The sequence below is a fragment of the Cenococcum geophilum genome (assembly GCF_001692895.1).
Source record: "Cenococcum geophilum 1.58 unplaced genomic scaffold K441scaffold_39, whole genome shotgun sequence".
Lineage (NCBI taxonomy): Eukaryota > Fungi > Ascomycota > Dothideomycetes > Gloniales > Gloniaceae > Cenococcum > Cenococcum geophilum.
The window spans coordinates 114,441-127,438 of record NW_027137597.1 but is presented as its reverse complement, the minus strand read 5'-3'; the positions used below and the strand labels follow the sequence as shown (position 1 = coordinate 127,438).

At 48.9% G+C, this 12,998-nt stretch overlaps 5 protein-coding genes across 5 annotated transcripts; 2 read left to right on the top strand and 3 right to left on the bottom strand.

The window, feature by feature from the left end:
- Nucleotides 1–457: 457 nt before the first annotated feature.
- K441DRAFT_503941 (uncharacterized protein) lies at nt 458–1,540 on the top strand (the record flags this gene model as incomplete). The annotated part of the gene is made up of 2 exons (XM_067642038.1): nt 458–1,228; nt 1,508–1,540. Coding segments are annotated over 2 exons (804 nt in total), but the record flags the coding sequence as incomplete, so codon positions are not given.
- An 808-nt stretch (nt 1,541–2,348) lies between these two features.
- On the bottom strand, nt 2,349–4,710 carry K441DRAFT_688871 (uncharacterized protein; the record flags this gene model as incomplete). The annotated part of the gene is made up of 7 exons (XM_067652241.1): nt 2,349–2,368; nt 2,524–2,595; nt 2,690–2,947; nt 3,034–3,199; nt 3,362–3,505; nt 3,615–3,739; nt 4,566–4,710. 7 exons carry the CDS (start codon nt 4,708–4,710, stop codon nt 2,349–2,351), a joined length of 930 nt encoding a protein of 309 aa, XP_067500868.1.
- Nucleotides 4,711–6,097: 1,387 nt separating this feature from the next.
- K441DRAFT_205894 (uncharacterized protein) lies at nt 6,098–7,042 on the bottom strand. The gene is made up of 2 exons (XM_067640513.1): nt 7,025–7,042; nt 6,098–6,969 (listed from the first exon to the last, which is right to left on the bottom strand). Exon 2 carries the CDS (start codon nt 6,730–6,732, stop codon nt 6,283–6,285), a length of 450 nt encoding a protein of 149 aa, XP_067500867.1. The 5' UTR covers nt 6,733–6,969; nt 7,025–7,042; the 3' UTR covers nt 6,098–6,282.
- A 255-nt stretch (nt 7,043–7,297) lies between these two features.
- On the bottom strand, nt 7,298–8,207 carry K441DRAFT_688869 (uncharacterized protein; the record flags this gene model as incomplete). Its single annotated transcript, XM_067652240.1, has 3 exons — nt 7,298–7,941; nt 8,047–8,109; nt 8,171–8,207. The coding sequence occupies 3 exons, from the start codon at nt 8,205–8,207 to the stop codon at nt 7,298–7,300; spliced, it is 744 nt and encodes a 247-aa protein (XP_067500866.1).
- A 2,434-nt stretch (nt 8,208–10,641) lies between these two features.
- K441DRAFT_574665 (uncharacterized protein) lies at nt 10,642–12,965 on the top strand (the record flags this gene model as incomplete). The annotated part of the gene is made up of 2 exons (XM_067644108.1): nt 10,642–10,929; nt 10,983–12,965. 2 exons carry the CDS (start codon nt 10,642–10,644, stop codon nt 12,963–12,965), a joined length of 2,271 nt encoding a protein of 756 aa, XP_067500865.1.
- Nucleotides 12,966–12,998: the final 33 nt, after the last annotated feature.

Below are 12,998 nucleotides of genomic sequence, written 5' to 3'. Positions count from 1 at the left end.
ACGCTTGGCGGAGAAGGTAAGAAATTTGATGTGCTAGAGCTCTCTGACAGGATATATGAGATGGATAAAGGATAACCTGCTGCGCCACAGCCGAGAAGCGAAGAATACGAATGGCCCGGCGCGACCGACACAGGCGACGCAATCAACCTCCCGACGGCCCAATAACTAGCCAACACCCACTGCAGACCAGGACGATTCTCTTACGCTGCGAGGATTGATTATGTTGTGGTGGCTGACGGAGGACTAACGTACATTTGGCGCCATGATCATCCACCACCTGTAGCTGCTCCATACGTGGTTTGCCCAAGGCAACAGTATAAAGGACAAAGGTTTGGCATCAACTCGTGTTGCTGTTCTTCTCTTCCTCATTTCCATCTGCCATTGTCGTCTTTTTCCTTAATTCTCTCTCTCAATACTCATACAGCTGTCTGAATCGCTGCCCTCGCCACCACCCAAGATGGATATCCCCCCCGGAATGGCAATGGCGCCCTTGACCGAGGACGATTTGGCCGACTTCCTCTTCAACTACTTCAAAGCCGAGTATGCACCCATTCGCAGCTTCTTCAGCACCGCATATGCCGAGCCCCGCATGCCGCAGCGCTGGAGCTCAATGGGCCACGAGCTCCAGCCTGTCATCATCAGACCCGCGAACGCGCAGGCGCAGAAGGATCTCGAGAGTCTAGATATCTTCCTCCGCCAGCGGAACCTCGACGCCACGTTCGTGCGTGGCATCGTGGTGCGGTTTGCCAAGTACGAACTCCACGAGCGGCTAGAGAAGAAGCTGAACGAGTCCAGCCGCGTGGATCTAATGGTGCGGAAAGCATTGAAAGAGAAGCACGTGATTGATTCTCTCTGGCCCGCCGCGGCGAAAAGCCCTTACGACCGCGTGCAGCAGGGCAACAAAGTGCGCGGGTGGTACGGCGACATGTTCGCAAAGTACTTCCGCTACTTGCACAGCGTGGACGACTACAAGCTGCGGCCCGAAGTCGACGACCGCATCCGCCGCAGCTCGCAGCTCATCCTCGTCCCCCACGTCGACCACCTCGTCTTCGGCCCCATCGAGCCCATCCTCCCCATCGCAGCGAAAGGCGTCGTGCACACCCGCTCCTCCAGCACCCGTGACGCCAGCTTCGCGCACCCAACCATCCGCCCCGACGCGCGCGCCGACCGCTTCGAAATCCGCTTCGATGCGCCCTCTTACCTCTCCGAAACCCACACCCGCAGCGTAGTCCGCACGACCGACTGTCTGAAATGCGGCACCAAGCGCGACGTCACCGTCGTCATCTCCCTCGACCCGGCCCCGGGCCCCGTCGAGCGCAGCAAACACTCAGCCGCGAGCACGGGAGCGGGAGCAGGAGCGGGCCACCACACTTCCAACACCTCCGCGCCCCTCGCCGCACGACGCGACTCGTCCAAAGCAGCGCAGAAATATAGCCCAGGACACGTGCTGCCGGTCAGCGAGATCCGCACGCCGGCCGCGACGCTGGACGCGACGCCCGCGCTGCAGCACGACCGGAGCAGCACCGCGCGCCCCGCCAGAGCGCCCCCGAAGCAGCAGCAGCAGCAGCAGCACCGCCACCACCACCCTGACGGCTCGAAGCCGGAGAAGCAGACACCAGCACCCTCGAGCGCGCCTGCGCGGGAGCGAGCGAGCAGCGAGACCCAGACCCCCACTGACCCCCCCGCCAACGCGCGCAGCAGCCTCAGCTTCAACATCCTCTCCCTCTGGCCCGCCCGCGCCGCCGCCGCCGCCGCTGACCCCGCTGACCCCGCTCCCGTCACCAAGGCCGTCACCACCACCACCGCTGTCTCCGCTGCCCCACCTCACCCCCCAACCTCACCGCGCACGCATCCAACCCCCCGACCCCCTCACCTTGCCGCTCCGCCCTCGCCGACCATGCTCCCGCTCTCCCCGCCGCCGCCGCCGCCATACCGGCTCCCTGGCGAAGCGAGTCTGCTGGATACGGATGTGCCGCTAGCTACGGAGCCGCAAGAGGCAGGGTGGGGAGACGAGGAGAGGGAGGGGACAGAGCGGGAGGGACAGGCGGAGGAAGGGGAGGAATGGGGGCACAGCGCACGGCGGATGGCGAGTCCGGAGATTGTGGATGAGGCGCGGGAGGCGGCGAGTGTGTGGATGGAGGGGTAGGTGTTGTGGCGTTAGGACTGGGGCTGGGGCTGGGGTTGGGGCTGAGGGGAATACCTGGGATGGGTGGGATGGCGTTGGGTTGGGACCATCGGGTGGCTTTGGGGGGTATGGCGCGTCTGGATTCAACGAAAAAGCTCGAGATGATCGTAATGATAATCAGCAACTTCGCTATATACACATCTACCCATTATTTTTCGCCGTCTTACGCAAAAGGCCATCGTTCTTGTACGCATATTTACAGGAGAAAGGACAGTTGGGAATGGATCGAATCGACTCTCGGCTATCCAGAACCACCAGACTTGCAACCACAGCTACCCCCCTGGTATCAACAGATCCAACCACACCCAAGCATTGCGGTAACAAAGCACTAAGTGGACGAGCTTTTAGGCGTTTTTTCCATGGTCGCGCGCGGTCACTAGCGCCTCGGATGACGTGGGATAGATCACCGACTGCATCATGCGTTCTAAGACCTCTACAACACCCGAAGACTTCCGTTGCTACCCCAGAGCCATCGAGAAGAGGGGAGGGCGGTGTTGAACTCACCAGGCAACCGAAACGGGAAATCCAATGCCACTAGCATGATGGCAAAGAAGATCCACCACCCGCACGCACCCGTCACGAACGTGCACGCGCCTGCTGTAGTCTGTAGTCGGCCGGCTAGCGCAACGTTGCCTAGATCCAGGTTCCAGTAGGCGCTGGCGAGGCAGGCGAAGGCGGCGACGATGGTGAGGAAGATGATGAAGAAGACGATGTTGGTGCGTAGTGAGCAGATTAGGTAGATGAAGCACATGAGGCCCATGGCTAGGAAGAAGGATGGGATATGTTAGATTGGGAGCACTCGTAAGGATTTAGAGTTATGGAGGGCATGGTGTGCGAGAAGGCCTTACCGAAGCTGGAACGGAATCCGACGGTGTTGATGCCATCAGCTGGGTTGGATGTTGTCGGGTAGGCGCCATACGCGTTGTAGAAGGGCTGGAGGGTTGCAGCCCATGAGAGCCAAAAGGCGTCGAAGCCGGTGAAGACGATGAAGGGGAAAGTGTTACCGATTATCCACTAGAGAAAGCTCAGTCTGAGAATTTACCATGTTACCATCCACAATGGGTCGGAAAAAGTAAGTTTAAACGAGTAGTACCTTATGCAAATATGGGTTATGGAGGGCTGAATGGGAATAGTGTATATGTGTATTGATTGGTATGTTTCCATGAGATCACATACCTCACCAACGCCTCCCAGAATCATTAGAAGACCACCAAAGAAGAAGTATGTTCCGATTCTACCAGCACCGTTTCCACCAGCACCGCCAATAAGATCGCAGCTTAGCAGGGATAGACTTAGCAGAAAATCAATCAGGGCCCTGGGCTTATTAGTAAGATTATCATAAGAAGATGAAGTCTGAGGGGACAAGTTAAGAGACGGTGAGCTTACAGTGGTGTGGGGTTACCAAAGGCCTTTCGTAGATCACGTGTACCCTGTTCTGAGGAGACAGATAAATCTTCTCGAAGAGTTCGGGAGAGCTTGAGATGCTGCCTACAGTGCGGATTCGCTTGGGAGCATCATCGGAATCATGGTGTGCGCCGAGATGATACGGGTTACCTAAGGCTGCATTGTCAGGTACTGCGAAGACAGGAGAGGAAAGCTATCGATTAGTCGAAAAGGAATTACCGTTGTTGCTGAAATTTTTCTCTAGGGGGGCACCAGCACCATTAAGATGGGGAGCCAGAGCAGTCAAGTTGGCGTTCTCATGAGTGGTGCTGTAGTGTTTGGTTCGTGTGCCATGATGACAACAGACTGATAATTGAATGGCGATGCAAGGACGAGACTAAAAGTGGTTTAAGGCAAGGAGCTGGACTAGTTTGCTTCAATGAAGTTCTAGTAATGCCGCGATCTTACTTCAGGCATGGGCCATGATTCCAAGGAAATGACTGAGGGAATTGGAGTTAAGGGGACGGGACGGACCAAGACTTCAAATAACGGCTCTCAACGACGACTCCGCACTGGGACTTTAGCGGTCGACCAGGGGGGAACGACAGTTTGAGACGATCAGCCTAGAACGTGGACGCCCCCGGATCAAAGGGCGATAGGACTGGAAGGAGTACCGCACGGCTAGCAAGGCCGGCATAACGATATGAGTGGTGCACAACGACTGGCTTGTTGTCTGACGGGCATAAGAAGCACAAGCCAAACGAACTGCCGATGCCGGTTTACTCCTAGGTGCTAGGCCCTGGCTGGGTGACTACAGGGCTCACTTAGAAGACCTCTATCTTTCCCTGCAGGGCTGTGAAGGTTTGCTTGGGACCCGTTGAGCTGTAGAGAGCTTTATTTGATGTCGCCGACGGGCTCACGGAGCGTCCAGATGTTTGGGATGCACTAGACTTAGTTACGAACCGGGGGATGTCTATTGGTGAGGTCATGGCTTCACATGACTTTAGTGGTTGGAAAAGTAATTGGTTGGAGTCAGGTTGGCGGAGGGCGAAGGAGACGAGACAGAAGGAGACGGCAGCGGTGGCGAGGAAAATAGTGGGCCGTGCGGAGAGGCTGGGGTGATCATCAAGACTGGGGAACATCTCGTCTTGCTTTAAAATCGTCTATGTTGTTGGAGCCATTTGCCTGGGCATCTTTATTCCCAGGAGCGACCTCTACAAGACCTGTATGTAGTCAGTAACTGAGGCCATCTCAGCCGAAACGCTTTGTTCGTCATCAAGAGCATGCCCTGTTCAGATCAAGGGTTGATCGGTGGTTGATGTTGAGACACTAGAAGTTGGCGGTGGCCGTCTGATGAGACGAGATGAACCGTCGGCAGACTGTGATTAACTCAGCCAATGACTTGCCAATTTCGGGAGGGCTATTTTAATGCACCGTCTCCTGCGCTTTGCAAAGCTGACTGGAGAAATGATCGTCCTATTTCGCTTCCAAAACGGACGAAACCGTTCCACACTCTCCGCACAATTCTATTCAGTGAAACCGACTCGCAGCGTTGGGTCCTGTGGAGCCATGCCAACCACCGGTCTACATACCCTAACTTGGACGTGACTGACTTTTCTTATTGCATGCTACGAAGGGGCCAGGACTGCTGACACGGTTTTGTTGGTAGAACGACCGGGAGCCAAGAGTCTTTACGAGATCCCAATTGGATTTCTTCGTTCCTAACTTCTACCATCGGGAAGCGTGAGGCATTGCGGCAATGTGGTCGGACACCAGAGAACCAATTGAATTCCATGCTATAAGTCTAACATCTAAACCGAAATATCTCAGAGCGCTATTGCGGCTTTTTGGGAAGTACAGTTATGAGCTTGCTAAAGAAATGGCTTATGAAGTGTTGTTTAGTGTGGCGAACTCCTGCAGAACAATGTCCATCATCTCCGTTAAATAGATGCCAAACGAAGCCCGGATTGAAAAGGAACGGTGGATCCAAATGCGCGACAAATACCACGTGAGCCAGATTGTCCATTCTTAAGGAAATTTCACATGAAGTAGCGACATTCTTCACATTGGAGAGCCAGCCTTCGTAGAATTTTAGTACCAATGACATCGACACCATTTTCAAGTTTTTGAATAAGAATTCTAAGCTCACTTCGGACATGATGGCCGGGTAAGCGCAAGGTTTGTACCGCTCGTAGCGGCGATTGAGGCAGGGATAGCCCTTCGGCATATGATCACTCTGGCTCTTAACTGTCCACAATTTGGTCCGGTGGGGAAACAAAAATTCAGTTTCATGGAAATACGCATTCATCGTCTCTTCATTCATCTGATGGCATACCGGGAGCATGTTGATGGATATACCGCGTTCTTGTCCACATGTGAAGAGGCTTCCATAATCTGACGGTAACTCACCCGACCGGACAAAATGCAGGTAAATAGCTGGTTTGCCGAGCGTGTATGAGTATACCGGGTCCCGAAGTTCTCTCAGAAGTTGTCGAACGTTGAGGTCACTGTCAAGTACCACCTTATGACTCACACCCTGTTTCTTGCCATCGTATGTCTTACTATCTATTTTCTATTACCTATTCATTACCTATCACCGACTGAGTGGCAATACCGACCTTGTGGCGATTGAGTAATAGTTCCAAATCGTCGTCAGTGTCGTCGTCAATCTTTTGCCCCTACCTCATGTATATAGAGAGCTTCTAGAGCCAGCTTCAATCGACAGAGTTCTTATGAGTGACTTGTCCGTCCGACAGAAGTCCAAACAGGTTGAAACTAGAAACCTTCGAGAAATATGTGGTTGGAATTACGCGAGAATGAAGCTTTGAAAATCTCTCTGAAGTTCTGGCCAATGAACCTATCTTTGGAGCACCCTTTGATGGGCCTCTCTCATGGCAATGGTGCAGCTTGCGGAAGACATGGTGTAAGGATCTAACGAATCGACTATCCTTGAATGCAGGTAGTAAAGCTCTAGAACTTCTCGGCCTAGGAACAGATGTATCAAGTGTGGCCAGGTTTCTGAGGTCTGAAGGGTAATAGGCGTATACTTCAGTGGATGAGTGGTCAGCGCCATACAAGGGCTGGATCACATCCTGGTCTATTTCGTCTGACGGTAGATTATAATTCCAGTCCGTTTCCCCAAATGAGAAATCTCCATCCCACATTGACTCATCCCTTCCCAAAGCCAGCAACTGGTCTATCCTACTCGGTACGGTGAGATCGTGCTGGATTGGATCTATGATCTACTCATATACTGCTGAACCCCAAGCCGATTGACTATAGTCCTAATGAAAGATTGTCTAGTATAAGTAGATTAGGCGCGTTGTTAACGAGAAACGATGCGGTTGTCGATAGGTTCGTGCTGGTGCAGAACAACAAGAGCGAGATTCATTCAAGGCCAACTTTTAAATAAGAAGTTAGAAGTTTTCGAGTGAATAATGTCAAATTATATCTCACCACTTAATAAGCCGCCGCGCTCTTACGAGCCGCAATTCCAAAAGACTATCATTCAATCTATCATGCCTGTGAGCCGTCCTCATGATAAAATCTATGCAATCTAGGATATATGAACATATTCAGTCCCATTTAACGATCATTACCGTCCAGAACCTTCGAGTAACTCCGCATTCCATTTAACACCATGTTGTCAGTCTTCACTTCATCATGACCGTGATACAAGGCCATTCAGCAAGTGTGTTCACCAACGCCGTGTGGCTTCACGCCCCGTTCTTATTTCTTCAAATGCGATCTAGGCACCTTTCCAGTAGAGTCCCAAAACTGATTACGTTCCTGTATCGTAGCATCACACCAGGCTTTGATTTCAGGAAGCTCGATCCTCGTTCCAACCCGCGTGAATTCACTGAGATCAACACGGCCCTCGTTAGAGCGCTCATATTCCACCATTTGGAGAATGAGCTCTATCTTATCAATGTCATGGACGAATTTCGCCTCCAGTGTCTCACTGTCCTCGTACTCCTGCCAAATTCGACGTATTTCCTCCCCGGATAATCCGCCTCCGACTTTTCCAAGCAATCTTTTGCAAATGTAGTCCATAGTCTCAGCTTCTCGTCGCGACTTTTCCTTCTTCGAAATACCATCGACCGGTGTGATGTCGCCGACGAGCGCTTCTGCCATATCGTGGATCAGGGCCATCTTTGTGCAGCGCGGGATATCAAGACGTGAGGATAATGACGGAGGAGCAAGCATTGTCAAGATAGACATCCTGTACATATGATCACTTATGGATTCGCCATTATCTATGTCAAATCGCTGCCAGCCCGCGCGCTTCGTAGTCTTTAGGCGCTCAAGGATATGGAAGAATGGCAGAGGAGAATCGGTGTTTTCTTGAGGACGATGAGACATGGTGGAGAGAACTGCGTTCATAGAGTTAGAATGCAACACATAGGAAAGATGAATATAGGTTCAATGCTGCAGAGGTCTGCGTACGGAGCTGGATTGAATACCCGCCCTCAACATACCACTCTCTGGGGTCCAATCGGCTGCCTGTACATCACCCTTGGTAAGAATGCTGGTATCAGGGCCTGCTGAAAAGCGTTAGTAGGTGAGGAAGTTGAAGTGACGGGGTTAAGAATCTGCACGTACCTGGAGGTTCATTGGTTTGGGCAGCGTTTTTAATCATGATGCCTGCGGGGTTTGATAATGATAACTACTAGAATTAAAATTTGATAGAGGTCAACTAGGGTTCAGAGTAAGTCCAGTTGCAGAAGGGTGGGATGAGGTATTTGTGGCGGAGGACCTTGAAGAGCTAAAGGTTTGCTGCCGACGTGAAGAGTTGTTGTTCACGATTCTGCCCGCAATCAGAGTTGCGGAGGATAGGCCGGCTGTACAGCGTAGAAATAAGCGGCCGATATTGGCACATGCGCAACCACCAAAAATCGATTTTTGAAGATATATTACTACCCTAATACTTTGTCATTTGCCCATTACGTCTTTTATAATCGTGTAGACGCTTTATATAGTACTTGTATATATTCTAAATTATCTTCTAGTCCATCTCCTCCTCAAACAATCGTCGATTTTTGGTGGTTACGCACGTGCCAATATCGGCCGCTTATTTCTACGCTGTACAGGCCGGATAGGCCTCTCGGATAATAGGCCTATCAGCTGATAGTATCCGGAGACTATCCGGATAGTCTCCGGATAGTCTTGGCAAAATCCCCTTAATATGCTTATACTTGTAATGCACCTCCTAATATTAAATAAATAAATTTTCTATTAGTATAGATTTATAGAGCTTACAAAGCGCTTTAAAATGGTACCACTTTTATCTAAATATCCTAAGGATAAGCAATATTATATAGATATAAAGCTTACAAGAGCTCTGCGGAATAAGGCTTTAGGGGAGCCGCGCACGGAGCTCTACCAAAGCTCAGCAAAAGCTCTGCACGAAGCTCTGCACGAAGCTCTGTATACGGAGGCTCTACACGAAGCTCTGCGTATAGAGGCTCTGCACGAAGCTTTACGTACGGAGGCTCTACACGAAGCTCTGCACGAAGCTCTGCGTACGGAGGCTCTGCGTATGGAGGCTCTGCACGAAGCTCTGCACGAGGCTCTGCACGAAGCTTTTATATAGAGCCTCCGTAGTAGAGCCGTCGTACGTAGAGCCGTCGCGCAGAGCCTCTGTACGTAGAGATTCGTGTAGATCCTCGTATAAAGCCTTATATAAAGCTTTTATATGCAGAGCCTCTATATAATATAATAATATTTAATTAAAAATATATATAACTACTTAGCTAATAAATATTATTTTTGTAAAGATAAATATTATTTTTATTATAGACATCTAGACCTCTCTAAGCTTTAAATAATTATATGCTAAGAAATATAGCTAAGGCTATCTAAAGACTATCCGGATAGTCTCTAAATACTATTAGCTAATAGGTCTATTATCTAAGAGGCCTATCTAGCCTATCCTTTATAAGTCTATTAAAGATATACTTATAAAGAATAAACTATCCTATTTAGTTAGGCGGATAATAATACTATTTAAGGATAGCCTAGATATAATATCCAGATAAGGCTTAGTATTTATAAAATTTTAACTATAAAACTAAATATTTTATTTCTATTATATAACACTATAAATATAGCTATTACTGCTTTATATAAAGCTACGTACGTAGAGCTTCTATATATAGAGTCTTTAATAGAGAGCGTTGTATAGAGCCCTATACGTAAAGCCTTTATATATAAAGCGTTATATAGAGCGTCGTATAGAGCCTCTATATATAGAGTTTTTAATATAGAGTATCGTGCAGAGCGTTATATAGAGCGTTATAGTATATTAGTGCTACGTATTAGTAAAGCCTTAGAGATCTAAATAGGGCTTTAAGTAGAGCTTTTGCAGAGCTTCGTGTAGAGCTTTGTGTAGAACCTCTACTATCTACTATAAAAGATCAGTAAAAATCGCCAAGTCGTAGCAGCGTATATTGCCCTCCATTAAAACAATATACCCCCTATAGCCCCACTAATATAACTCTATATTTTATAAATAGAGCTCTATTTTATAGCTCTATTNTAGGGCTATAAAATAAGCTATTATTTATAAAATATAGAGCGTTATTAGTAGGGTTATAGGGGGTGCTTTGCAATAGCTTAAGGCTCTCCACTAACTTATCCGACCCCTCCATTCCTAGAAATAAGTACCCCCTATAACTCTACCAAAACGGCCTTAAATTATATAAATAAAGGCTTATTTTATAGCCCTAGAATAGAGCTATAAAATAGGCCTCTATTTATAAAATATAGAGTTATATTAGTGGGGTTATAGGTAGTATATTATTTGGATATTATCCGGATATTATCCGATATCCGGGCTATCCTCGGATAGGTTTATTATCCGCCCGACCGGATAGGATAATTTATCCTCCGCAAGCCTGCCCGCAATCGTGGGGCCGGTGCACGGGCGCCTTGGCTTTGCCGGCATTGTTTTGAAACTCCGCAAACACAAACTGCCACGACGCCTCTACCATAATATGAACCCCCCCCCCACTCTAACTAATAGCATTGCCCTCACGTTTACTTAAATATATGGAATTAAAGGGCTACTAGTCATGCCTCGCTCAACATCAGCCTCGGGCGCTGCTCCAACAACAACCGTAAATCTAGCCCGCAGTTTGTCACTGAAGACAACTTCTGTGCCCACAAAGCCTTCAAATGTCACGCTCTTTATAACTAACTTACGCTTGCTGGACCTTGATTTACGGCCAGATTGGCCCTCAATTACCACCCAAACTTTCTCTACGCAAAATGCTCAGCAAAATCAAAAGAATCGCATACGATCCGTAGAATGGGCATTATTCCGTCTTTTCGAGCTCTGGGATGTTGAAGAGACGCGGGATGTGAGATATAAATTAAGATTGATGTTGACACAAACTGATGTGGTGCCTTGTAGAAACTCCAGCCTTTTTTTCCACCTCTCGAACCCCTTCAATCCTTAAACCTGCGTGCGGCTCTTTACAGATCACTCAATGAATTGAAGAAGAATGGCTTGTTAGGCAGGGATTCCGTGCTCCGAAAGACTATGTTGGATGAATGTAAGAGTGACAAATTCATGGAAATACTCGTGCTATTCTCTACTGCTGTCTTGAAGAAATCAATAGGCGTTGGGAAACAAAGAGGCAAACAAGAACCTGCTGTTAAAGCAATTGCTACTGCAACTGTGTTATCAGCAAGTCAGCAGAATTCTTTGCTTCCATTAGCAATTGCACACAGATCGGCGCTCAAGTCTATTCTACAGAAGAAGGAAGAGCAGAGGTCTCGATATACACACTCCTCAGATCTTCTAGAGACTAAAAACCAATCAATTCACCAGCGGAACAAGCAATTCAATACCACCTTACAGCAAGGAAAATGTTCCGTTCAGCATGGCGATGCCATTTCTATAAAGCGGCAATTACGTGACAATTGGATCGGGAACACGACATGGTTGGATATCATTCTCCACGGAAACGGGCAAGCTGAAGACGGCTATTTGAATGCACCGTTCCGTGATGTATGGAATACTATCGAAAAGGGCGGCTCTCTGCTAGAAGGAGCCAACAGTAGTGATTTGCTAGAGACGTTGGAGCTGCGCGTGGAGAAGCAACGGACGCGCTTGCAGAAATGGCAGTCCTTCCATGCAATGATGACCGAATCAGACATGTCCTCTTCTCGTCAAAAATGCAGAACTGTCACCAAGAGTGGTATACCGGCTGAAAACTGCGAGTTTAACGCTCACTTGAGCCTGCAGCCAGGCATGCCAAAATCCACACAACGGGATACTCGTAAGGAGACTGCGGTATCCACGTCAAAAGTATCGCAAAAATACAAAGACATGGTCACAGAGATGAGAGAGGACATATCTAGCGCCTCGCAACAAAGGCGCGATCGAAGAGCAGCATTGCATATTCACCCGCGTCGAAGTTCGCTCTATTATTCTCCTCAATCACCAATCAAACGCAAGAAATCACGTTCAGAAAGTGGGCCAAAGGAAACCTCAGATCTTCACAGTGTAGGGGAGCTTTCTCATACCGAAGAAGCTCCATTAACAAAGAAAATTGAAAAACCAACATTTCCTCTTACGTCTAACAACCTGAGCACTCCGATCGATTCTGAAGCAACTCTGATCGGGAACTCGGTGGAATCACTACCTCGAGCCTCACCCCCTTCAAATTCAAATGAGACTATGCGCCATGATGAAGAAGCTCAACTGGAAGCTTCTAGTAGTGCACAAGAGGTTACACATGTGCACCCAGTTGCAGCATATCCTGAGTTACAAGCGAGGCTAAACCTCAGCAGCGAAGAACATCTTGCAGAACAAATAATTTCTTCTATAGGTGAAGCCACTCCTTCACCAATCAAGAAGCCTCGTCCTTCGCTCATAGAAAGGACGCGAATGTCAATGGCTCATTCCAGCGCTTTTCAGGTCCCCGAAACACTCGAAGAAAGCCTTCCAGATGTGGCACCATCACTGCCAGAGATCGCTGAGCAACCGGCATTAGACCGCCGTGCTAGTCTAATAGAGAGAACACGACAGTCTATGTCACGCATTTCGCAACAACCTCCTCAAAAATCACGCAGATCCATGGCATCAAAGGCCCGCCAATCACTCTTTCCAGTCAACCAATTTGAGACGCCTCGTAAGCAATCGCCAATTGAAGGAAAGAAGGGCGACTCGACTCCGAAGGAATATCTGTTTTCAGATCATGCGGATTACGACCATGTCTTTAAGAGCCGACCAAAGATTGCGCAAAGCCCAGTCTTCACTCCGCAACACGACGAAGAGCTGCCAATGACGGAAAACGCCCTCGATTTAGACGATTCTATCATTCCGGAGGAAGTATGGGCAAGTTCCCCGCTTGGGAGAGCTGCAGTAATGGGAAGAAATCGAGTATGACGCTATAGTCATGGAACTTCTGAGTTACAATAC